At 43.1% G+C, this 25,176-nt stretch overlaps 1 protein-coding gene across 1 annotated transcript; it reads right to left on the bottom strand.

Annotated features, from left to right (window-relative positions):
* Positions 1–2,664: 2,664 nt before the first annotated feature.
* ELK3 (ELK3, ETS-domain protein (SRF accessory protein 2)) lies at positions 2,665–24,942 on the bottom strand. The gene is made up of 4 exons (XM_010087372.1): positions 24,734–24,942; positions 13,682–14,476; positions 8,096–8,218; positions 2,665–4,258 (listed from the first exon to the last, which is right to left on the bottom strand). Exons 1-4 carry the CDS (start codon positions 24,938–24,940, stop codon positions 4,160–4,162), a joined length of 1,224 nt encoding a protein of 407 aa, XP_010085674.1. The 5' UTR covers positions 24,941–24,942; the 3' UTR covers positions 2,665–4,159.
* Positions 24,943–25,176: the final 234 nt, after the last annotated feature.

Below are 25,176 nucleotides of genomic sequence, written 5' to 3'. Positions count from 1 at the left end.
TCTTCCCCATCCCCTCTCCAGCATGCTCTTGTAGAGCACCTTCCTCCAGGCCCTGCATGGCAGTATCAGTGCTGCCTGCTCCTCCTCTTTCACACCCTGAGCTTGTTTTTTCAAAGACTTTTTTTCCCCTCTTCCATGTCCTTTTCCTTAATTTGCACGACCAGGCAGCTGGCCTGGAGCCATGTGAGGAATAGTTAGAGTTATGTTTATCCATTCACAAGTCTTGCAGAGTGAACACGAACTGATGGGAATCTTTCAAGAAAGAAAAAAAATCATATCCTAGAGTCTATCCTCTAGGATGCTTTTCTGCAAACACCCACATACACACACCGAAGGCAGGCCATGATGCTGATTGCTCCAGAGTCCTTGCCTGAAGTTTGTTCTCCTTTTTTGTTTAAATTAATTTATACTCCTCACTTAATGCTGTCAATCTCTTTGCCCTCAAGAAATAGGTTCGTACTCCATCTGTGCAGGCAGAGCACTCGCATATTAATTGGTAAGGGCAGTTACAGTTTGGGGCTAAAAGGGATTTCAAAAGTAGGAGCCTTCCAATGACTTCGTAGAGGTATGCTTAAATCCGAGTGACCCGCGTTTGTTTATCCTACAGGATATAGAGACAGTCTCAAGATCAGAAGTGAGCAGCGATGCCCTTATGTAAAAGACTACCTGCAGTTACTGTGCCTGTTCTCAATTCATTTCCTGGTCATGATGGCTTCTAAAGATGCTTCCTGTAGGCACAAGATCACACGGCCTCTTAATGTAGAGACTTGTTCTGTTCAGCTACAGTCTGTTTCAAAGGACCATTTCCCCTTTAAAGAGTCATCTTGTTGACAGTTCATCACTTCTTTGGTACACATTTCCAGATTGGCAAGTGCCTGTCTGATGAGACTAGTTTTATTCAGACAAAACACATTGCTCTTTGTTGACGTAATGGACACGTGTCCAATCTTTGCTTTTCTGTAGTTTGTTATCACCCATCACTGTTTTCCCCACCTTTAAAGTTTCCTTTAGAACTGAAGTCACTTACCTGTGCCAGGGTGGATGATGTGAGCAATCTCTTGGCAAAGCTACCCAGTAGCTGTGGCCCTGCTGGTGGATACTTGCTTTTCTGGAAAACAAAACAAAACAAAAAACCAAACAATGTAAAGGTAAGGCAAAAATAGCCTAATCGTGCACCCAGACTATGTAATATTGAAAACTTAAATGTGTGTGTTGCTGAAGTATGAACAAAGTGTAGATCTATTAAAAAAAATCCCTCAGGTATGATTGAACTGCAATCACTACAAGAATACTCAAAATTACTCCAGTTTTGTTCCCCTGGATTGTTGTCTTGGAGCTCTCCATGCCACAGAAATATTGATGCTTTCAGAGTATTTATTTTACAAACATTTATTTTATTTTTCTCTACAGTTTAAAAGATATCTGTTAATAAAATTCAGTAGAAAATTACGAAGAGAATATTTTATTTGAAGCATAAGGCATAACAATCTAGTGTTTTAGGTAAGTGTTAAGACTTGAAAGGCTGGATTTTATAAATATTTCATTTTGTCCCCAGTAGGAAGAATTTTTTTTCCACATAATTGACCAATTTGGAAGGCAGTTTTCATCTGGTCAACGTATTGTTTTGTTAATTGAAAAGTCAACTAGCAGAAGATGTGCTCTATTGCTATTTTTTATTGTCTTGGAGAGGAGACAGCACAACTTTCCTGTTTCTAGGTGTCTTCCCTTCAGTTTCATTGGATTCTCTCAGATCCTTCACAGTATTTTGTTAAAGTAGATTTTGTCCCAGAATCGCTATTTTCTACTGTCTTAAAAAAAAAAAAACAAAACAAAGTCAGTCAAGGGGGAGGGTGTGGGAGGGGAGAAACAAAGTCATGGGAATCTGGATGCTTTTTCTTCTAAGAATCTCTTCTCTGTCACATGCTCTCCCCTCTCATGTTTATCTGGGGTTTTTTGCAAAGTGGTATTCAATACTTCTCATCAAATCAACAACCAAATTTTGATGATTATGTATCTTTACTTTTTAAATTTAGTGAGTTTAGTGAAAACTAGTGAGAAAGACTTCATTGGTATGTCTTGTTCTCCCATTAGCTACACTGCTTTATACAGGGTGAGACTTTACAGAAGCAGGCATTCATACTTAGCTTGAAATGAGATGAGAGTTGGCTCTAGAGTGTGAATAATTGCCTCTCTGTGACTTAAGTTACTGAAAAATATTCCGTGTACCTGGGAGGAATCCACTGAAAGAAAAATGTTTGATCCGTGAGCCCTTGTGGTTTATCTCCGCTAGACTAGTCCGTCCCATCAGTTATGTGCTGCCTTCCAACCTATTCGGATTTTCACTTGCATAAAATTTCCCTTCACTTTGAAATTTTGCATAGGTTCATCTTCTGGCTTTGACTCCGTGGGGTGGTACCTCTTGGAGTTCTTAAAACGCTGAATCAAGCGAATGACTTCCCATGTGTTTCATTCTTTTTCCTTATGTCTTGCACCTCGTTGCTCTGTTTATCAGCACTGGCAGTTCGTACCGATAAGGCAGGGTTTTATCCCATTAATTACTGCAAGTGAAACTGAGGAGTCATTTTTGGTTGTGCAACCCAGGAGTTTTTTGCTGTCTTTTGTCAGACTACCTCTGCCCCAAAAATGGCTTTCCAACATCAGAACTGCATTAATAAAATGTTTATTTAGCACCTTTCAGGTTGAAGGATCCAAAAGCACTTTACAATTAACTACACACATCATCACTGAAATGCATACAAACGGAAAATCAGCAGACAACTCACTGCATAAATTTCAAAAAGAACGAACTTTTGACCAGCCGCCTGGCCAGAAAGCGAAGTAGAAGTTCTAATGACCTCTAGCAAACAGGATTGTGATTTTGGTTTGGTTTTTGAAGGTCTCATCTGGAAAACCTACATGGTAAAGCTGCATTCAACCCAATTTAGCCACCTCAAGAAACAAGATTTGCATCAGCCCTGCCAAGATTAGTATCTATGGTGCCAGGGAGTCTAGCCTAATCCTAACCTGACACTTAGATGACTAAACCATCACCTCAAGGTAGAGGACATACCCAGTAAATTCAAGTTGCAAGTATACAGAAACACAGTGCTGGTTTTTAATCCAGAATTCAGATGTTTATACATAAACATCCCATATGTACAGTATCCCTCTTTACAAGCAGCAGGCATTCATTTACAGCCCTGTAACTTTGCCAGCTTTGAGGGAAGGGGAAATGCGACCTCCTGAGCTTTAGTAGAAGGCACTTGGCACAACTGAACAAAGCACCTGGAAATTCTCTATCGGGAATGATTCTCATTCCCTGGGAGGACAGAGATTACCTGCAGTCTTTCCAGCTGTAATGTTGACAGTTCGTAAGAATTATAGGCCAAACAAATTCTGAGCAATGCCTCATTTTCTGCAGAAGTATTCTTAAATGCTGGAAATGTCTCCTGAATATACACAGCCCCGTTCCTCCCTGTTGCAACTCCACAGAAGAACTTGGACATAAAGGTGTAAATGTGGCTTGTTTACTCCTAAATGCATCTCCTGACTAATGTTGATTACGTTTTTCACTTCAGCAAAGAAAAAATATAAGGCTATTTTTATACAATTTGAAAGCACTTAATACAAAGTTACATGAATACACTGCATCGTATGGACAGTGGAGAAAATACTGAAATACTACCATAGGGCTGTTCAATACTAGTTTTCTCTTTCAACTTTGCATCTTAATACTAGAAAATACATAAATCATTTACATGACATTATGCAAAAGAAGGCACAGGCGGTTATAGTTTGCACAAGCACAATGCATAATATTCAGAAAAAGGGATTAAAAAGAAGCTTCACATCCTTATTAGATACATTGTTGCAATACATTAAGTACTTCATTTCACCAACAACAGAAGTGTTCAACACTTGAGAGCTATGATATAAAAAAATTATAATTCATTTAATGCAAAACAGATTTATATATACTTTCATATATAAACACTGTTTAAAAATGCTAACATAATAAAAGTAGATAATCCATGTAATGAAAAGTGCAAACCAAAGTAATAGAGGGTTTCACAATGTCCTTCTCATGACACAGGAAAAACTAGCCCATAGGAATGAAGTGTTAAATCCACCAGTAAGTCTTTGGTGTGATTAGGCGTCATCAGGATTTCTGAGCGTTTGGAGAAAGCAGTACTGGAGAAGAGGCTCCGTCCAGACTGGGGAGTGGCACTGGTATGTGACCATTTATCAGAGTTGGAAACTGTAAGAGGCCAAAAGGTAAAAAATTACTCTTTATCTTAAAGCATACAGCCCAGAAGCATGTGCATTTAGCATTAGCAACTGACTCCAGATGTTTTCAAAACTTACATTTCTATACAGCAAGATATATACCAAATGCCTGCCTCAGCCATTACGAATGCAAATAGAGGATGAAACCTGAATAATTTATAAATGTTTGGGGATGCGTAAACTTATTATTGGCTATATCACATTATGTATAGTTCACATAACAATGCAGCTATCATCACCCTGGGAAAGTGAATACTATAGAGCAATGTTTGCCATCCATTCTGCTTCCAAAAATGTTTCTCAATCTACACAATATTAACTAAAATCCATGCTTTTCATCTGACCTTCATAAAAGCTAAGCAGGAAAGAGTTTTGCAGAAGTGAAGGTTGAGATGTAGTTTTAGGGCAGAAAAAGTAAGTACAGTTGTGAATACAAAACTGGGGAAAATTACTCAAGTAATTACAGTTTCTCCGTGTATTCACTATGACACCATAAACTAGGTATGCCGGATTATTTGGTATGTGAAGAATACATTGTAATTTAATATTCATCGTCTACTTCTGAAATACTGTGCAAAAAATACTAATTCAATACATCAGCCCTATGTTCCTAGTTCACGGCAGCATCCTGACTGTAACTTGCCTGCAGTGATGTGTATTGACTAGCTCTTAACATCTGACCTGAGAAAAAGCAAAACAAGTAGGTGGAATAAACTTGCTACAGCATGAGGCAGGAATTATCGCAGTGGTAGATACCAATCTGGCGTCCAGGCCCAGTTCCATGAGCTGCTGCACTGGGTTTCTGTTGGCTTGAGAGAGCACTGAATAACAGAGCCCCAAACTTCAAGTGTATGGTGTAATTTTACCCCTTATCAGATGAGTCCTTCAACAGCCAACTGTGGTGTAATCAGCCTCTACACACGCATATAATCTGCTTCTAACAGGATTACTCTTCCACTAAGATGTTAGTTAAATTATATCTATCCTCCAGTGTTCAGCCCAAAATTACACTGAGCAGCACAGGCTCAGCAGCATACTGGAGGGGGGGGCGGGAGGGGGTGTCTGACACCACACTGCTGCCAGGGCCAGGACTGGCTGATAGCTCTGTTTTAACCAAACTAAACCTCAGGAAATGTTTCCATCGCTTCTGCCAAGATTCATTAAAACACAGAACTTGATTACAAGCTCTTGCTTTTCTAGTCTAGGTTTCTAAAGTGAGACATGTAAATTACAAAGTGTTTCATGTGATTTCTAAAGCTAACAAAAAGAGGGTTGTGTGATCGTTGGTGTCTGTCGAGGAGGGTGGCATGCTGGCACTATGGCTTCAGATGCCTCAGACATGCTAATGTCACGATTTCATCCTTCCCCTTGTCTCCACCCCAACCCAGTTCTCTTGTTCTTCTTCCCGTTGTCTGTAGCCCCTAGGGCCAGGATGATGCTTTTTGTTCATACACCTCCATGCAGTGGGGATCTGGCGCTTGGCTACACCCTCTCAGTGCTACACCAGCTGTACAGTAGTAACAAAGAAAATATGCTTTATTTAGGTAGCACAATTCAAGCCAACTTCTAGTCCTTAAGTTTGGCTGCATTTTCTTGGATTAACCAATTCTGTGTAAGTTTCTTGCTGTTCCAGTTATGTGGTCATTTCAAACTAAAGACGAAACATCAAAATAAGTTTAATTACACAGGATCATGGCTTCAAAGGGAAGACTTTCCAGGTAGGTCAATATATCAAGGTAAATCGTGTGAAAGGACGCTGCAGAGTTCAGGGTGCTCTACACAGGGTATACAGACGTAGGTGTATGGGAGTTGCTTACACCTTATAAACATGGAAGGAGAGTTTTTATGAGTTAGTAAGCATCTACGTGCTCTGTGAGGGAGTATGCATGCCATTGTGTCCAACAGTGCCAGCACAGGCTCCTCCTGGTTGGTTAAAGGAGGGACCCTGCTTTTCCATAGGCTTGGTCTGGGCCTAGTGGGACTGCGGATGCGGGTGGCTCCCATCCTGGTCCTTGTACTACACACACAGCCTAGTGCTAAAGCCCTGCAGGCAGTGCCAAGTATAATGCTGTTGTCAAAAGCAGCACACACCTGAAAGAAAAAGAAACAGGGGAACCTGACTTCTCCTCCATGCACGCCGGCAGGCAAGGGTACAGAAGCAGGCAGGCTGCTGCAGAGCTGCCTTGGCCTCCAGCTGCTGGCAGGAGTTCGACTCCTTCAACAATGACCAGATGTTCTTTCAACTCCCAGTGTGAATGACCAGGTGAAAGCAACAGCAACTCATGACGCAGGTCCAGCTCTTTCCTCCATTCCCTGACTGGCTGGTGGAGTGTGGCCCGGCTTGTGCAGGCAGCCCGGGAGAGCTCTGCCCCAACACCTACAGAGGCCGACCCAGCAGTTCTTGGTGGGGTTGGCTGCGCTCCAGCCATGGTCGTTGTTTCCCATTTGCTGTTAAAGCTTCGTGCTCTACAGACTCATCATTGTGGCCTTTGCCTGAATCAAACATCGTTTATAAGGCCCTTTGGGTCAGAAGGGGGAGAGCCAAGGCCACTCTTCACTCAGTTTCCGCAGGGGGTGGTCAGCATCTGTCTGTACAAGTTCATTCCAGGTGCAGACACTTCCCTCTCAGATTAAATGTCTGGCTGTGTTTAACCACATGCAAAACTGATGTCCAGCAGGGGTAAATGAGTTTATCTGAAACACAAATAAGGAGCCCTGGGGCTCCATGCTCAGCTGTCCCACTGGAGGTAGAAGGGCTTACTACCCTAATGAGGACCGTACCTGAACTGAGCATCTGAGCTAAAGCCCAGCCCTGGAGTTGGGCAGTTAGTCTCCCAGAAGGCTCAGAGACTAACACAGGGTCCCTGTCTTAGCAGCAGCCCCCTCCTCTGGTAGTGCTGGCCCTCCACAGCAGTCAGTGAGTTGATTGCAGGGGTGTCCCTGTGTTCTTCAGCTGCTCAGATGGCAATCAGCTTCTTGTGCTTCTTGCCAATCAGCTGATAAGCAGAATTTCTTCTGTGACTTACTGAATCAGCTGTTCTGCATCAGCTACAGCTGGAGCTGCTAATACCATCCCCACCATCCTCTTCCTAAGCCTCAAGCAAATACTGCAGCTGAGTGCTGTGGCCATCACAGTTTACTTAATAACTTTTATATTTACCACATCTCTATAAAATTTGAGATTTTTACTCTCAGTACCCATGAGAGAGGGGACAATGCTGCCTTCCTCCTTTTACATACACAGAGGTCATGCTCAGAGGTATGAAGTAACTTGGTTGAGAACACATCAGCAATTTGCAGGAGAACTGGAAATGGAGCCTCCAGGTTCAGAGTGCCCTTATTGTAAATACAACTATGCCCGGCCTGTCTGAGTGACAAGTAGCTCATTAAGACAGAAGGATAAACCTAAACCCACTTTATTGTGTGAGACCCAAACTGGTCTTGTTTTTCCCAGAATCCATGTTCCACCACTCTCCTGGCTGGTCCCTGACTGGTCTCTGACTGGTCTGCACTCCCCTCCTGAAGCTCTGAGAGCCCAGTTACCTACGCTTACTGTGGTCCAGCATTTACTTCTGCTTCCTTCATACAATATGTGTGTGCTTCCTGCAGTAGATGCTGCCCTGTAGGTTCTGACTGTGCTGCCAAGGGTTTAAAGAGGGTACAAGTAAGCAGGCCTCTCTTTAAAAGTGCCTGTTAACTTCTATATTTTCTTAATTATTCAAAAAGCTCCAGACTGATAGGAGATCTCCTGGTGTCTCTTCCACATGTGTGCTTTCAGAAATGAAACCTGTGCATTGGAAAGACCTACCTGGAACAGACTGTTTGGTCCCTGCAGCCTGGCAGGACTCAGAGGAGCAACAGGACTGAGGCTGCTCCAGAAATGAATGCTAGACAGCAGCGGGCTTGGGGTCAGCAATAATCCATTTGGGGTCTGCAAAGACAAAAAAAAAAAAAACCACAAGCCACACCATGATGCATGCCTCCAGAGTTACAGCTCCATACAGTACTCACAGCCCCTGAAGTCTTACACTTCTCACCTACTGTCTCTTTTTCCCACTGAATACAGACATACAGCATGCCGAGTATACTGGCCAGCAGCAACTGCTCATACATCCCTGCATCCTGTCTCTGCAGTGGTCAGTCCTGGATACCTGCACATGTAATATTCCTTCATATGCAGACTGATTTAATGTCTATTGTGATTTGCTTAAGGAGTTACTGTTCATTTGAACCACGCTCATGTGACTGTATGAAATCCAGTGTCTGTAAACACAGCCTAGTCTCCTTCAGAATAATTTTTTACCTTCTGAAGGGCAGCAATTCCTTGAACTGACTGCAGCTTTTGAAGCATGAATGCAATTGCGTGGGGAGCCAAAAGAGCCACTGCCGGCCTTTGAAGTTTACTCCTCTGATGGTGCCTGTTCAAAACGGAAGAAGTTTCAAGACACTGGCAGTGCACAGGCTGACACAGAGAAGGCAGGTGTACGGGTTGGGTGCCCAGAGGTACGGTGGAGAGCACAGGTAATTATTTGAAAAGGACCAACAGAACTTGGGCAAGAACTAAGAATCCAAGGCTTTTCCCAACTCGGAGGTGGCTCCTTCCAGTGCCATGATGCACAAGGATTGCTGGGAATGCTCTCAGCACTTCTAAAGCACAATTAGAGGGGAGGCAGAGTTAAACCACATGCAAATCTCCATTCAAAGGAAGAAGCACATGAATTATTCTGTATCCAGAGTAACTTTTATCTTTCAAAAAAAATAACATGAAAGTGACGTGACAATTTTGAACAAAGTATTTGGCATAATGAGTTAATCTCACCAGTAATCTTGATGCCAATTATCAAAATAAGTCCCATTTAGCAAAGTACTTAATGGAATTTGAGTACACACCTAGCAAGCAGGTATGTGTACAGAGACCAGTGCCTCAGTGCTCTGCTGAACTGGGGCATCAGTTTGTCCAGAGTTTAACATATGTAAAGAGAAGACAGAAGATAAGGAGTATCTCCCCCTAGTAAGCAGCACGTCACGCATTCTGGTACCTGCTACCTTCCCACCAGGTCAGAAATATAAATTCTCACATATGGCAATTGCAACAAGGGGTCTCACTTAACAACTGCTTACACCACGGACTGTCACATCCCATTGCCAAGACACTGCAGTGAGCAGGCTCAGAAAGGCAGGTACCACAGGTCATCTGGATTTTTGAATATGACGGACGTATTATTTGTAAAGCAGAGCCAGAGGGATCAGCTGTGGTGTTTGAGGCTCTGTGCAAACGCACAGGAGTACAGACCTGCTCTGACGTGCTTGCACTGGAGTTCACAACAGGGTCAAACCATTAGTTTAACACCAGCAGAGGAGATGGGAGAGAGAGAAGGAACAGCAAACATTAAAGTCCGCCGAGTGATTCTGTCCCAAGATGTCTGAAAGCCTGTTTAATACAAAGAGCTTGGCTGCTCTTGAAGGGGATTATTTCTCCAAGGAATCTCAAAAGAAGTGGGGTTCATGGAGAAATGTGAAGGGAAAGGACACTGCCATCCCACTTGTGCCAAAGAAAGCGGACCAGAAACACCAAACCCTGTGAAGAAACCACAATTAATGTGTCCCAAGGAGTAATAAATGTGGTATTGCTGGGAAAGCAAAAGGTGTTCACCCAGCAGATCAGCAGGCACGGTGGTCACAGGAGAACCAGTGAGGTCAGGGTTTGGATATATTTGGATGACAACAAAAGGGGCCCAGAGTGGCAAGGAGAAAACTTCTGTCTTGATCTCCTCAAGTGACAGCTCTTGTCAAGATATCCGAGAAAAAAATACTTGACAAGTAGGCACTTGTGAATGGCTTCTTCACAAATACCCTCTTCCCAGGACCACGGTGCTTCCACGGGGCAGGAAAACAGCAGTACCGGTGAGAGCACCTTTCCCGCGCTGCACTACAAACTGGTGCTCCACAGGCAGGCGGCTAATGATGGGGATTTACAAGACTGACAAAGAGCACACCGAATTAGGTCAGGATAAATAATCAGAGATCCACTTACAGAACAGCCTAATAACCTTAAAACCAAAGATGTAAGCAGCAAGACCCAACAACATTCGACTAAGGACCCCATACTGTGCTAACTGTAGAAAGAACTCCAATGAGCTATGCCTTGGTTCTTTATTTTTGCTCTAAGAAGGTGCAGATATCCAGAACTGAAAATGCAGTTCCTGACAGTGTCTTTTGAAAATAATGAAGAAAACTTGGAGGTACTTATTCCTACCTAGATACAGCCAGAGCAAGTCTTCAGAGAGGAGACTGGAAACTGAGCTGTCCTCCATTCATCTCTGGAAGCATGTTAACATGCCTAACAACAGTGCAAAGCAAAAGCTCTGATGATCAGAGCTCTAATGTCTGCAAGTTCTGACAGAGCCAAGAGCCAGCCAAAGCAAGCCTCCAAATCTGTTAATATTTAATACAAAAAGAGCACAGGGCCTCCCAGGCTTGCTCTCAGTATCGCCATCAGCCAAGCATCAAAACCACTGGAGGAAATGTACGTGTAAACAACACCACAGCACAGGCTACCCTGAAATTACACACAGAAATTGATGTGTCACTTCATTTTCTGCCCTCATGCAGCTGTACATCTGGTATTAGATGTGGAACCCAGTGGGAAGTTCCTACTTAGAAAAGGTCATTATAACCTAAGCATAGGAACAGTTTAAATATTGCACAGAGACAATTATGTTGAACAATGATGCTCATGGCTCCTGACTTCTCTGACAAAGAAAGCGTGTAAGTACAATCTTTCTTGTCACTTCCAGCTGTCAGATAACGGACAAGTGCTGTCACACGTACATTACTTCCCAGGTCATTAGACATGTGCTGGAGCCTGGATGGTGCATGTGGATATAATACAGACCACGAACATGCTGGCAGCAGGCACTCTACTTTGTTCGTAAGGAAACAGCATGTTGTAAATGTTACAAATGCTAAAGTAGAGGCCTGAAGAAAAAGAGTGATTCAAAATTATATATCCACACTGGTCAAGGGAGAGCCAACAAAAATAACAAGCATAAGTAACATGTAAAAGAAGCAAGTACTGAACAAAATCTAAATATCTCTCTTTGAAGCTAACCAAACGGAAAGCTTACATTTCTCTACCAAAGTATGGCTCTGCATACACTGACGTCTTCAAACCCATTTTTCTGTTCTGAAATCAGTTGTGCATATCATGTGCCCTTTAATAGGGTTCCACCCGAGGGTATTCCTCATGACCAGCAGGTACAATGGAAAGTCATCCGAAATACCCTCTCAGGCAGCCGGACCTTCTCCAAACCTGCATCACTCCTGGAGCAGGAACCAGTTTCTGACATCCTGTTCTGCACCTGTCCCGTAGGAGTACATGTCTACCACTGGGATCTGATAAATCAGAGATTGTTTGAGATATGATGCATGCTCTTCCTAGGATAATGGGATGAACTGCAGATTTCCAGCCTAAATTATGGCTTTAGTTATTTTGCATTGTACTATTACAGTTATCTGAATACAGCTGTTATATAGTTTTCATTTTATATTCACTAGGTCAAGTATTTAGGATGCAGGGTGCTTCTTATCCACCCTAAAAACAGAAGGTTAAAAGAGGGAAAAAAAACTATGTTGCCGTCTAGCCAAAATTTTAAATAAATGGACTCAGGAACTACCCTAAACGGGTGCCACCTGCCTCTTCTGTGATAGGACAACCTGTAAAAAAAGATTTGTAATGGCATTAAGTTGGCTATCAATCATCACGGCCTTAGCTAGCCATCCTTCTAAAGGACGGCCACTCTCATCTACCTCCTCTTTGTCTTTCAGGGGCAGTAAGTACACCACTTTAGAGATGAATGAGAAAATAAATTTTTCAAAGAAATAATTACAAAATTAAGAAAGGAATCTCTGTTCCTACTGAGTTTGGGGGCAGCAATAGATTAAAGCAAGCTTATAATAACTCATTCTGTCATTGTGTCTGGTTGGCATCTGATACAATTTGTCAGATTTGCTCCCTGCGAGCAAAATACTGTGGCTACACCACAGTTGGAGGTTGTAAGAGCCTGTCAATGCACCTCAGTTTTGGTTTGCCACACTTCTGTTCTTCGTGCCAAACACAACTTCACTTAAAGCTTATATGATGTTAAAAATGACAGATAACGGCCCACAAAATCCTCTTTCTTTGCAACACAACCTCCTATCTCGGTGGCCTACAGGTCCGTCTGAATTGCAGTGGCTTTGCATAAACTTGCTCTGCAGCCAACTGAAAAGCTCAATGAGAACAAGTGCTGTGCTGGCTGAGGGCACTTGCCAGCACCCTCACCTCCGCCAGCCCTTTGTGCCGTGCAGGCACATGACACTGCCCGCCACCAGCTCACAGACCTCTAACATGTGGCAGCACTGCAGGCATCACTGCGCAAAACCTCTTCGAACAGGGAAGAGGTAAGGGGATTCTGGATACAATGTGACCCCTAGACAGCCCGAGGTAAATGAGTTTGTAACACATGCCTTTGTATTTATTTATTTACTGTTCAGTTTGTTTCATTCAATGCTGGTATTTGCATCAACTTTGATTTTAGGGCAGGTGAGGCGAAGAATGTTAGGGGGTGTTCCAATTGGGATAATTTTACTCTTGGATTTTTTTGTCTAATTTTGCAATGGTAGCATAAGACAAAACTCACAGATGAATACACCAGGTCATTATCTATGTGATTTTCCTCTTCTCCTCTGAACTGCTAGATTTTTTCCATAGACTTGCTTGAAAATGAGAACTCGCCATTGACATTACCACAAATACATGATTAAAAAGAACAAAATAACCTACTGGGTTCTTCAGTAGGTCTGTGCTGAAAGGAAGCTCTGGCAAGTATTCAGTGGATCTGCAAAACTTTGAAAATCAAAACTCTTTTTTTAAGAGCGTTGTCTTAGAAGCCAATTAATCTGCTCCACATTCAGAAACTAATGAAAAGGTCACACTGTTTAAATGGACACAACATCTAGCAGAGAAATCTAACCAAGCATCCCACAATGCACATGGTCAAGTCGTGACCTACAAAAAAAACTGTGGTTTTCTTCATGGCTTTTTCCTGCTTGTTTTGTAAACCTGGAGGCTGGTTTGAGCTGATAAGTGATTCGCTCTTGTTAACTAATGACTGCCCATCTCATTGCCCTTCCAGGCAGTCTGTGGACTGTGATGGCTTTTCCCACATTCACACAGGAACCCTAGGAGGGACCTACTTTCCACACTTCATTCAGACCACTGCTGCGTTTCCCTCTTCCTGACGTTTGGGGTTTTTTTTCCATCAAATGATGATAGACCCATAGAGCTAATGCTTTTGGCCACACGGAGGGAGAGCTGGTTAAAGCAAGGGTACAGGAGACAGGCAGCTCTTACCTGTGCAGTGAAGAAAGCTGGAGTCAGGGATCCCGATGGAAGCGCGGGGCTGTTGAGGGCAATGGAACCGATGTCGGTGCTGGAGAGAACCATAGGTGGGGCAGAGATTTCCAAGCCTTTGGGTTTTTTAGCCTTTGGGGGAAGAGATGGAGATTTTGCCTTGGAGCCTGAGGAGAGGTTCAGAGGCTGAAGGGAATCTGAGTCATGGCAACTGGACTCAAGGAAGAGGTTCCTGTGTTCTGCGGGGAGGGGTGAGGTGGGAGACAGAGATGGTGACCTAGAGCAAGATAACGACGGAGATGAAACACTGGCACTGTTGGGTAGCATTAAGGAAGATATTTTAGATGATACTGACGAGCTGAGAAAAGCAGAGGCAGCTGCTGTTTCGGAAGTGGAAGGCAACAACACCATGGGCCTCATAACTTGTTTGTCTGTTTTGTTTGTCACAAATCTTATAACAGTCCGAACTTCTTCGACTGGTGTGTTTCCTTCTGACTTCTCCTCCAGTTTTTCTGTTTTGATTGGCTTGTAAGGGTCTGGCTGGTTCTGCAGAGAGTTGATAGTGAAAGAGGAGTACAGGCCAGAGTGGATATATTCATTACGGCTTGTGCTTTTCAGTGCTGACAAGCTGTGCTTGTGCTGATCCCTGCTCTCAGAAGGCACCTTAGTGTCGCTGTCCTGCAGCAAAAGACTCTCTCTGCTGATTTCCACAGCATGTGGATCCATTTTTAAAATCTCAGGAAAGGAGACAAACTTGTACACAAATTTTTGTCCAATCACTTTCTTGATGATGTTCTGCAAATACAAAAGCAGATGCTAGAAAGATCAGCATTATGGAGGCACTGAGTAGAGCAAACATAAAGGGATTCACAAGGATAGGGGGGCACTGCTCCCTCCTCAAGCTGAGCAGGTCACTTCAGTGGGGCTCCTAATGCTGCTCATCCTTGGTTCATTCCCATACCTCTGCTCAGCCACGGAGGCCAACCCCTGTTCCTTGTGATATCTAACAAAATCACCATTACTAGGTGCTAAAGACCTACTTGCTGGCTGGTTTCCCCCCTGCTTCCTCGGATGTAGCTTGGAAATATTTTCTTTCCCCTAAAACCAATTTTGCCACCTTGCAGACTCAAGCCATGCCACCATTTGCATTTCACAATGAAGGCAAACTCCTTCATTTATGCCTCCCCAAAGTGACACCAACTACCACGAGTATGAAATACTCTTGAAATGTCTGCAAGGGACAAAACCACTGCAGCCTCCCTGCTCCAGTCATTTACCCTCTCCTCCTGCCTGCGTGCAGAAGGATTGACATGGGCTGATGGTTTTTGTGCTTCTTTCAACAGTCCTGAGCTACATCTGTGAAAAATGCAAACGCTTGCAGGGTTGGAAAAGTACTTGTGTCCTGCTGTATCTTCTGTGCTATCTCTAGGCTTGCATTAGGCTCAGGATGCTCACTGGTGTAGGCAGAAGGTTTTCATCAGCCTAAGTTGGCTACTGAAATTAATCCTTGAAAAAAACCCCAGACCTCTCAAAGGTTTATAGAGCCATTTATTTTTTTTCTTCATATTTGCCATAATAAAAGAAGTGTCCCCTTTACGGAAAAAACTGATTCACTTTTAAATGGAAATTCTTCACGAGGGTCCTGTTTGCAGTCCTAGCCCTCCTCTTGCAATCCTGGGTATGCTGCCTGTTCTAACACGATGCGCCGTATCCCCAAGGATGCAATGTGAGCTCCCCCACAGAGGCACTTTACAACACCAGGTGCTGGCCTGACCTAGGAAAATGACAGGAACACCCTAAGCCAAGTGCTCGGGAACACAAGCAATATTTCCTGAGATTTCCATAGTGATTTCTCTCTTCTTGAAGCCCCTGGTGGAGTTTGTCTGTAAGTTACCTCTAAAAAACCCTTTCCAAGAAGCTTCCCTTTAGTGCAGCACATGTCTGCAGATACTCTGCAAACAGACATTTGTTTGACTGTAAATATGGGAATGTAAATATTTACAATATTCCTAAAAATCTAATTTGTTTTTCATTCTACCACAGATTCTAAGACCAGTAGAGGAAACATTTGTTAAATTGACTGACAATGAAAAAAAAAAAAAAAAAAAAAAGGAAGAAAAAGGAATACAAACATCATCCCTATTTATGGACAGTTCCTAGTGCTGGGTGCTCGCAGTGCCTGCGCTACACCTTTTCTTGTCACAAAAGCAAGGCTGACTTTGGGAAAGAGGAGTCTGCACTTGGGTATCATCGGAACCTCTTCTGTCTTTCAGCTGAGCTACTCCACTCTGTAACATCTATCTGAATACCCTGGCATTTAATTCAGGCACCTTCTTGAATACAACATTAATCCTACAAAGAGCCCTGGGATGTAGCTTTGCTTCACAGGTCAGGAGCTGTGGCACAGATGGAGAAAGTTGTTTCCCAAATTGATAACAGGGATCTGTAGCAAGGAGAATAATTAAATGCAGCAAGCTCAGACTAAAGGCACAAAACTGTCCCCTTCCATGCTGAACTGTGCACATGTCTACCCACCTGGCAGATCCCGCAATGCCTATTTTTGCCCTCATAAGTCCAGGACATATAGTTAGCCCACAGGAGCTCAGTCTGCATGGGCTTTAATTACCATGGCTTTGGGCTTGGCTCAGATTTTTTTTTGGTGCAATTTAGGTGAAATGTTGGATGGATGCACTTTTTCTGCACTCTCAATATTACATTTTTCTTGAAAAAGGCAAAACCTCCAAACTACTCACATAGGAAAAGTAACACCCCAACTGGATTTTGGTTTTTTTTAATACATATTTTTTAATTTAAAATAATACCTCCCCTCTGCTCCTGGCAGCTTTGAGTTACTGTTACAGCAAGCACTGGCAACTGAGAACCCTACTTGGAAAATGTGACTCCCGGCAGAAAAAGATTACACGTATTTAAGGGTGGCATTTTTACACTGGTGCAGGCTTACAACAGAGGAACATTGCTATAAAAAGCAAACAAATGGACTGGTGATTTTACACTTCCTCTGTTATTATTAAATATATTTTAAGAAGGTCTCTCAAGTGAGGCTCTTCTGACTCCGTAGGCCTGCAGCAAAGGCCTGCTTAACAATGGCTGGAGATGAAAAGAATTCAAGAGCAGATCCCTCAAGCACTTCACAGGCTTCTCCTAAATGTGGAGCCTGAGGAAATCTCTACCAGCGTGTAAGAGAAAATAAGGATGCAAATTAATAAAGTGCTTCCGAAATGCCACTGACTTTTCTAAATTTATTTGACAAATAATTGAAGTGAAGGTAAAAAGCAGCTTATTTTTGCCATCACCTCAGTGATCTGTCAGAATCATTCTGAGCTGTGGACAGTGGTTCAAACCGCAGAAGACAGTGACACAGGGATCATGACAAGCAGAGGTTTTCCACCCTCAGTTCGAAAGGGCAAAGAAGGCTTCTCTATATTAACGGCTGCATTTGTAGGGAGGCTACACCGCTTGCTTGCTGGCAGAACAGTAAGTATATGTGCACATTTAGCCCTCTTTTTTTTTTTAATTGTTTTAATTTTCTAGGTAAATTCCCTCATTAGGAGGCTTGCAACAAGTGCTAGCAGCCTCTGGTGAGGGCTGCAGGGAGCTCCGGGACTGCACTGCCAGGGACGGTGACTGCTGGGCCAGTCAGTGCAGCTGCTGGGGAGAACTGGGCAACCCGGCCAGGAGCAGGGGCTCCAGTCCAAAAGCTTAAAAAAAAAAAATCTTATCAAGAGACATTTAGAAAGACATTTGTCAATGTCTAGCTAGCAATGCCCCTGTTCTGTTGGCTTCTTGACTGGTTTCATCACCTAAACACTTTACATTTCCGCTCCTCTGTCCCCGGTCTATAAAACAGCCATTACAGCAAACATGACCACCTCCCATTGCAAAGTGCTTTGAAAGCTGCTGATGCGAACTAGGTACAGCACTGCCTGATGTCTGCTCTAGCGCATCAGCTGTGTGAAGGAGCTCAGGCTTATTCACACCACATCAGTTCAGGCACTCACTTTATGAGGTCTCCAAAACCAGCCTTAGGCCAGTGCTCTGAATCACCAGCTGGTGGGATGGGTCTCTCCCCCTGCCTGTCCTTCTCCACAGACCAGCTGGCTGAGCTAGATGACAAAGACTCAGTGGCCTGGTTCCCTGTGTAGCTTAAACGAGGCTATAATGTGTTTGGGTTTGTTTTTGGTTTTTTTTGTGTCAATTATGCATATGCACTACTATTTTTGGAAGCCCTCCCAAAATACACAGGAGTTGTCTGCCCGTCTCAACAGCACATGACCTCTGGGTTTCTTTCCATTTTTTTCTTTCCCCCCAGAAGTTTTCCTATGCATTGGTGCAACTCAGACTTTGCTTCTTCTACCATGGGTTTGTGTTTTATTTTCATCAGCTCTGACTCCCTGTTTGAGCCACTTAGAGCTAAGTGTGAGTATACACCAGTGTGACACAAGGATCTTAGTGGCTTGCCTCAAACCTGTTAGCTAGCAAGTTTGCTGGCTGCAGGAGCCACTCGGAGACTGAGGTGGGAAATGGGACCCAGTTCCTAGTTGAACTTCAGACTAAAGAGGGGCCTCAGGGGCAGGAAGACCAGATTGGGACCGTTTTCCATCTCCCAGGAAGTGACCTATAATCAGGGTGCCCAAGATCTCAAAGTTTATGGCAGAAAAGGATGAACTTGTTCACAGGTATTAAACGTCCCTGCTTGGCAAAGAAGGAGAAGGAACAGATCTGTAGCTGCTGCACTGAACTACCATTTGGATGTGTTGCAAGTTCGCTGGCTCCAAGAGTACGGAGCAACACATGTGGGGACACTTAAGCTACGAATTCCTCACGGGACTCTATGAAGAGGACAAAGAGCTGCCTCCAGCTACTGGGAACCCTACCCAGAAAGGGGGCTGCTCACACTCCAATGTCTGAAGTACGTAAGCTGGCAGGAGGTACCTGTGGCTACATGGTTTGCTCCAAAAAATGGTGTGTGTCTCCACATCAGCATGTGCAGGCAGGCAGATTCTGTTAACACCATACTTTATGCACTTATGCTTATTATACTGTGTATGTGGAAGCTAGATTTTGTGAAATTTTTGATGGAGGCACAAGTGCTACTGGATCGTGCAACTGTACTGACCTTTGGAAGTGCAAGGCTCTCATTTAGCTGGATTTCAGTCTTTCCTCACCCAGCTCCATCTGGAAGGCAAAGCCCATTCCTCTGGCTGGCACCTTTGGCCAGGTTCACTACTCTGCTGCAGTTCACTGGGTGTCCCTTCCCTCTCACATCAAACATGAACTATTTGTCACTCCTTTCAGGGGAGTTGTTGGGTTTTCTCCTCTACCCACCACCTCCTGTTGAGTATCAAATTCTTTACTGCTGTCTTTCCATAAGGAGAACACTCAGTAACCACTTTTATGCCATTTCAGACAAGCACTTTCTTGACTTCCACACATCGCTCTTGAAAGAAGCTCCTTCCCGTTCTCTACAAAACTGTTTTCTAATGCTCCTTCAAGTATTTCTTTGTAACACTTCTTACCTGTACCACTACAAAATGTATAGCTGGTACTCTAGCACCATCACACTGCTATTGTTTCGTTGTAATATTCTCTTTCCCCTGAGGTAACTCAAGAGAAGACCTTCCCAAAACTAAAATAATAGTTTCCATTATCACTTAATATCCTGAAGTTCTGTAAGCAGACCAAGCAAGGGACCCTCTTCCCAATACAATTTTTCCACACTGCCACCCACACTTGAGCCTTAAAAACAGGAACTAGTAACCAGGCGACTGGGTCTGACCTGTTATGGGAGAAGAGGGAATGCCATGGGCACCTCCGAATCCTGAGGGCACCTGGGAAGCTCTGTCCCCTGCACTGCACCAAGCACAATGAATCCTGTATTATTTAGATACTATACATCATACTGCCAAACCATCTAAACAAGCAGGCAGCCATTAACTTAAACTAAAATGATTTATTCTGTCTTTAGAAGACAGACTGAATAGCACTCATTGAGTAAAGCCTGGGGCCACATACCGTTCAGAGTGGATGTAAAAATATTGAATAGCTGCTCATTGCAACAGTATGTGACTGTGTAATTAAAGATGCACCATAACTCATGCTAACGTTAAGATTACCCAGGGAACTGTGATTCATGCATTTCCTAACTTCTGAGGGCTTGGCATCCACAACTGTTACATCCTATTAATGTCGGTATCTGCATGGAATTTCCTGGATTCACTCTCCTTCCCTCAAGAAAAAAAACCTCATGAGGAAAACTCCCTAGCTTCCCTCTTGTGGTGCCATCTGGAAATATTCATATGGACCTTTAGTAGTCCTGAAACCTCCAGAGACTTCCAAAAGGTATCTGTCATTACAGCTATCAGAAAAACAAAGTAACTGTGCAGCTTCAACAAAAAGAAACCTACCAATCCTACTTACAAACGTATCTTAGTTCTACACACCAAGCTAAAGTGCTTTGCATGGGAACAGATGTGAAGGGTTTCCATGCCTAAAAGGATTACAAGAGTTTTCGACCAGCAGAAGTGTGTGACATGATGGACATGCTGCTCAAGCTGTAGGTAGAAAGAGCATGGGATGCCTTTCCTCAGTGCTATCTATCATCTGTTCGGCTGCTCTGTCGAGACAACAGGGGAAATGCATTAAATAGAAAGCGGGGAGGGGAATTCAGGTAACAAACAAAATGGGAAATGGAAAGTCTTCAGATTATCTACAAACTTTTAGCAACCAGAATCATGGTAGCAAATCACAATCAAGACATGACACACTCTACATTTCCTGGGGTGCTTTATATGTGAATTTAATATAAATCTAGCCATCAGCCTCACCAGCACATCATGCTTGCTTTCAAAGCCAGGCTAAGGAACTTGTCCTAATTGTGTTATTTTTCTCCAGTACTGGAATTAATTTACTTTTAAGTTCAGATGAATCAGATTATGAATTTTAACAAGGCAGTGTTCCCCCCAAGCAAAATGGCAGAGCTCATAAACCTCCATTTATCCAGTGATCAGTTTTTATTTCTCCACGGTGAATAATTTCAAAGACAAACCATGAAGCAGTAGCTCAGTTAGTGTCAGCTGTATGCAGTAGCAGCAGAGGGCAGCCCAAGAAAGGAAGGCCCATCCCATGTGCCACCATCATTTCTAAAAAATCACTGCCCTCTGGCTCAAACTCACATGCTGACAGATCATTTGGGTTATAGGTAGAGAGGTCCCTGTTGACAATTTCACAACCCAAATGAAGTCTTGTCCAGAGTTCTGCCTCTTGGCCTTTCCTGCCACCACTCGCCAGCTGGCAGCACAATGTATATCCCATTTGCCCCAGCATATCCAGTTGCCAACACATCCATCACTGCCAGCAGCAAGGGAGGGGACAAGGATCTCAGAAGTCTCCTTAAGTCTACCTCAGGGTCTAGACTGCTTTTGGCTTATCCCACAAATTGGTAAATGGTTCAAGGGAGAACAGTGTGAAAGTACAAGAGAGGCTCTTTCTCCCCACCAGCCCTTCCCCTTTTGTTTTGCAGAAGGGAAAGAAGAATGCCAAGGAGCCTTTCCTTCCCTCCTCAACTTCTTTCCTTTCTATGCTATGCAGCATCAACTGAACTGAAGGTAGAGGAAACGTTTAGGACTGAGCCCACTGCTAAGCACTCCCTGCCAGGCTACTAGGATTCATTACCTGCTATCTTATGCCAGTATCTCTCACACTCCAAAACCTTCATCAAGTTCCCCTGTCCCTCTGCACTCTCCTAATCATCTGCCATTCTCCACTGCCTAGGAACCAAGAGGACACAACACACCATACCCACACAGAGTGAGAAGCTCCCGCTGTTTTCTGCTAAAGCAGTTACTCCTTCAATTTCAATAGTAATAGCCATGGGTTTGGGGTTCAAACCCTGACCACAATGTTATGTGGGGAAGAAAGAGCTTATCCTTCTTTCCATCTAGGAGCTACAAGCTCCATTGGGCTGCAGCACTCCTGGAAAAATGGCCAAAATCCTTGTGCCACACCTAGATAAAATTTGCAGACAGAAGAGAACAAACAGTCCAAGAAAGCAGCTGTAAGGACAGCAAGCAATCGCCTCAGCCAGAGCTCTTGTGAAGAAACTGTCCAGCCACTCCTCTGTCAGATGCTGTGTAAGCAGAGACTAAATAGAAGACAAAGGTGTGTGTGTGTGCTGTAGGGGAACAACTGAAAACAGTACAAGGGTAACAAAAAAAAAAACAACAACAACAAAAAAAAAAGAGGTTAAGGGATAAAAGAAGAAAGGGAGCCTCAAATAAGGAACCATTATATTCCATTGATTTGAAGAGATCAGAGAGATCTCAAAGGACAAGTGCTACAAATATCTCACCCCTTGCTTTTAAGCAATGTCTGTTCAGTCACTAACTGTGTATTTGGGCTCTGCCTCTGCCTGCATATGCTGTTCGTTCACCAGCAGGAACTCTGTCTCCATTGATCCCAGTCAAGTTTATAATCAGAGGGGCTGGAGTCGTATAATGGAGCGAGCTTCCCCATGCTGAGCAAAAGCCTTTTTAGCACTTAGTGAAGGGGAATGCATCACACCAACTGCCTGCAACAGTCACTGCACTATCCTCTCTGAATCCTTTTGTGCCTTCTCAGTCAGGCACAAAAGGAAGATATTAAGTGGAAAAATCTGACTTCTAGTGGACAAAATACTAAAAACATTTCATTGAAGAACTCACAGCTCTAAATTTGAAACTAAAAAATTCTTACAGGAGAAGAAGAAATCCTTCCAAATTCCAATGTGAGCAATAGAAGTCTGATCATCAAATTGTGCAAATTTAATTTGCAGTCACCATGGGTTTTGGTTGCTGTGTTAGACTGGCTGCATAACACCCAGCCCCACTGTGCCCTTCAGGAAATAGTGCACTACAAATAATACATGACAACAGGACCCTGAGCTCAGTTCCGGGACAATATGTAGTTTACTCTGCCATGTGCAGGCAGCAAGCATGCCGTAACTGTGCCGAACACTGCCATTACTCATTGTATAATCTCATCTCACTGCCTTTTCTGAAAATCAAGATGAGAACAAACCACTCAGCATGGCTATGAGGTTTTCCTTTTTAATATACAAAATCTGTAATGGTCCTTTTTTTAATGTTAATCTTCAAGAACATAGGAAATAGTAAAACCTATTCATTCAGACATACTATAAACAACACCCACTTAAGTGGAACTAATTCTGAAAATAATTAATATTAATTAGTAAAAACAACATAATGTCAATTAAAAAAAAGGCTGGAGGAACAATTTGGAAACTCCTTGAATTTGCTGGAGCCTAAAATTGAGAAAGGTGAATATGCAAGACATTTTAGCACCTTCCTATTTGTGTTCCCCAATTTTTTCCTTCTAGTATCTTGACACATCTGAGAGATTTCCTTCAAATATCTTTCTGTTATAGCAATCTAATACATATCCTGGTTACTCCCTGCTCTTAATTTTGTATTCTCTGTTGTACTGTTGCCACCTTGCTTCATGCTGAAGAAGACGACCAAGGACTAAATGTCAAGATGAAGGACGGTTTCATGAGAGTGCCAGTGATCTTATGAACTCCCACTATACGACAGCAATTTTATTTTCAGAGGCACTAGCCACCAGTAACCTCTGTTGACCTCTTCTAGATTGTGGGCATGCTCATGATCTCTGAAAATCAGAAACAAATTGAGTGATGCAAATAATTCTAGATTACTATGTTCATCTGTTATTATTTCAGATTTCAGTTTTAAATAAAGAGGTTGAAAATGGAGCTCTCAACAGCCAATAGCTCTGCACTGAGTGTTTGCCTATGCTACCTGCCTGTAACCAGCTTCTTAGAGTGTTCAAATAACCACAGCTTGCCAGTTATAATGTTGCTACCGACACTGTGCTGAATCCTTGGGTCTTATTAGTTCTATCAAACCACAACAGATGTATCCATGAAAGAGGGGCAAAATTCAGTAGGTCTTGCAAGGGCAGAAAAATTTGATGAAGAAACCCCTACCAAAGCACGTGTTCTACTATTTTGACTTGAGATACCCAGAAGTTCCCAAGTAGGAGTCAATTTAACACTCTAAATACAGTTTTCACCTGAGATGAGCTCAGCATGAGACTACTAACTCGACAAACAGACCCAAACATATCCCTGCTCTGACACCCACCATCTGAGCAGCACTTTTCCCTCTGTTTGCTGCTCTTATTCTGCACTTTCATCCAGTAAGACATCACTTCAGTGGTCTCTGATATATATTGCTGTTAATTAAATGATAGCAACATATAATCTAGACTACAGTTCAAGCTAACACAGACTTTGGCCTAAAATGACAGTGGAAAATATCCAAACTCTTAAAGCATTAACAAAGGAATAGTTACAGTGAGTAAGTAATACTGCACTGTCCTAACTGTTGAAGTGTTTCAGGGTTGCATTTCCAGGTAATAAATTAGGACCCAATAAAATCGTAGAAAAAAATTACCAGAAAGCTCAGGCAAGACTAGCTAAAACACCAGCCAACAGGATCTATGCCCCAAAAGATGTGTCCCATGAAAACTGTGAAAACTCAACCCCACCCTCCATGCTGTATGTTTGTGTCTTTTCCTTGTTCTGGCATAGGTGACACCTGCCAGTAAAGCTGCCATTCTGCCTGCTGCATCGTGGTATCACTGCTTTCTACCACCTCCCTGCATTCCAGGACATCCTAATGCAGGCTGTAATAATCAAACAGTTCTTCGTTATCAACAGTTATTTTATTGTTGTGAAAAGCTACAGAAAATATTGGGTAGCCAAATGCATAAACACAGGAAAGTATCAGTAAGTGTAAACCTAGGTCAAAACCTCCCCTCCTCAGGAAATGGGATGTGCAGTGTTTTCCTGTGCACCTTTTAGCTGCCCTCTTACCTCCACCGTGATTGCCTTCAATACTGTTGTCTGTTGTAAAAACTAGTTAGAGGAACTTTTGAATAGCTTCCACATAGAGGTAAAATATTAAATGGTAGTGTTTCTATTTTCTTAGTCTGCATGAGAATAACAAAATTTACCTTGTCATAATAGTATCTGAGCGCTCGGCTCAGCTTGTCATAATTCATGTTAGTTTTGTTTTTTCTGAGTCCCCACAGCTTAGCCACTTCTTCTGCCTTGAGTAGCTTGAATTCGCCATCATTAGACGTCCAGCAAATCAGGTGCTCATGTTTCTGGTCTAGCAGCAACTGCAAAAGGAACTGCCACAGTGTGATTGCACTCTCCATACCTACAAGGGACAAAGGAGAGCAACAGTGTGAAAAACATTTGGGAGCAGGTGTTCTACTCAACAGTCATTTCAGCAACAAGCTCTGTGTAGGAGTCATCCTAAGTAATGGAGCAAAGGAGCTACTATATCTTTTACAAACATCCACAAGACCTACAAGCCTTGCACTCCCATTTCAGTATTTTTTTCACCGCTATCTTCCAAGGGGACACATAAAATAGACTAAGTATTTAGAAA

The sequence above is a fragment of the Pterocles gutturalis genome, unplaced genomic scaffold, assembly GCF_000699245.1.
Source record: "Pterocles gutturalis isolate BGI_N339 unplaced genomic scaffold, ASM69924v1 scaffold7906, whole genome shotgun sequence".
Lineage (NCBI taxonomy): Eukaryota > Metazoa > Chordata > Aves > Pterocliformes > Pteroclidae > Pterocles > Pterocles gutturalis.
Note: the sequence above shows the minus strand (reverse complement) of the source record. Positions and strands in the feature narration are given on the sequence as shown.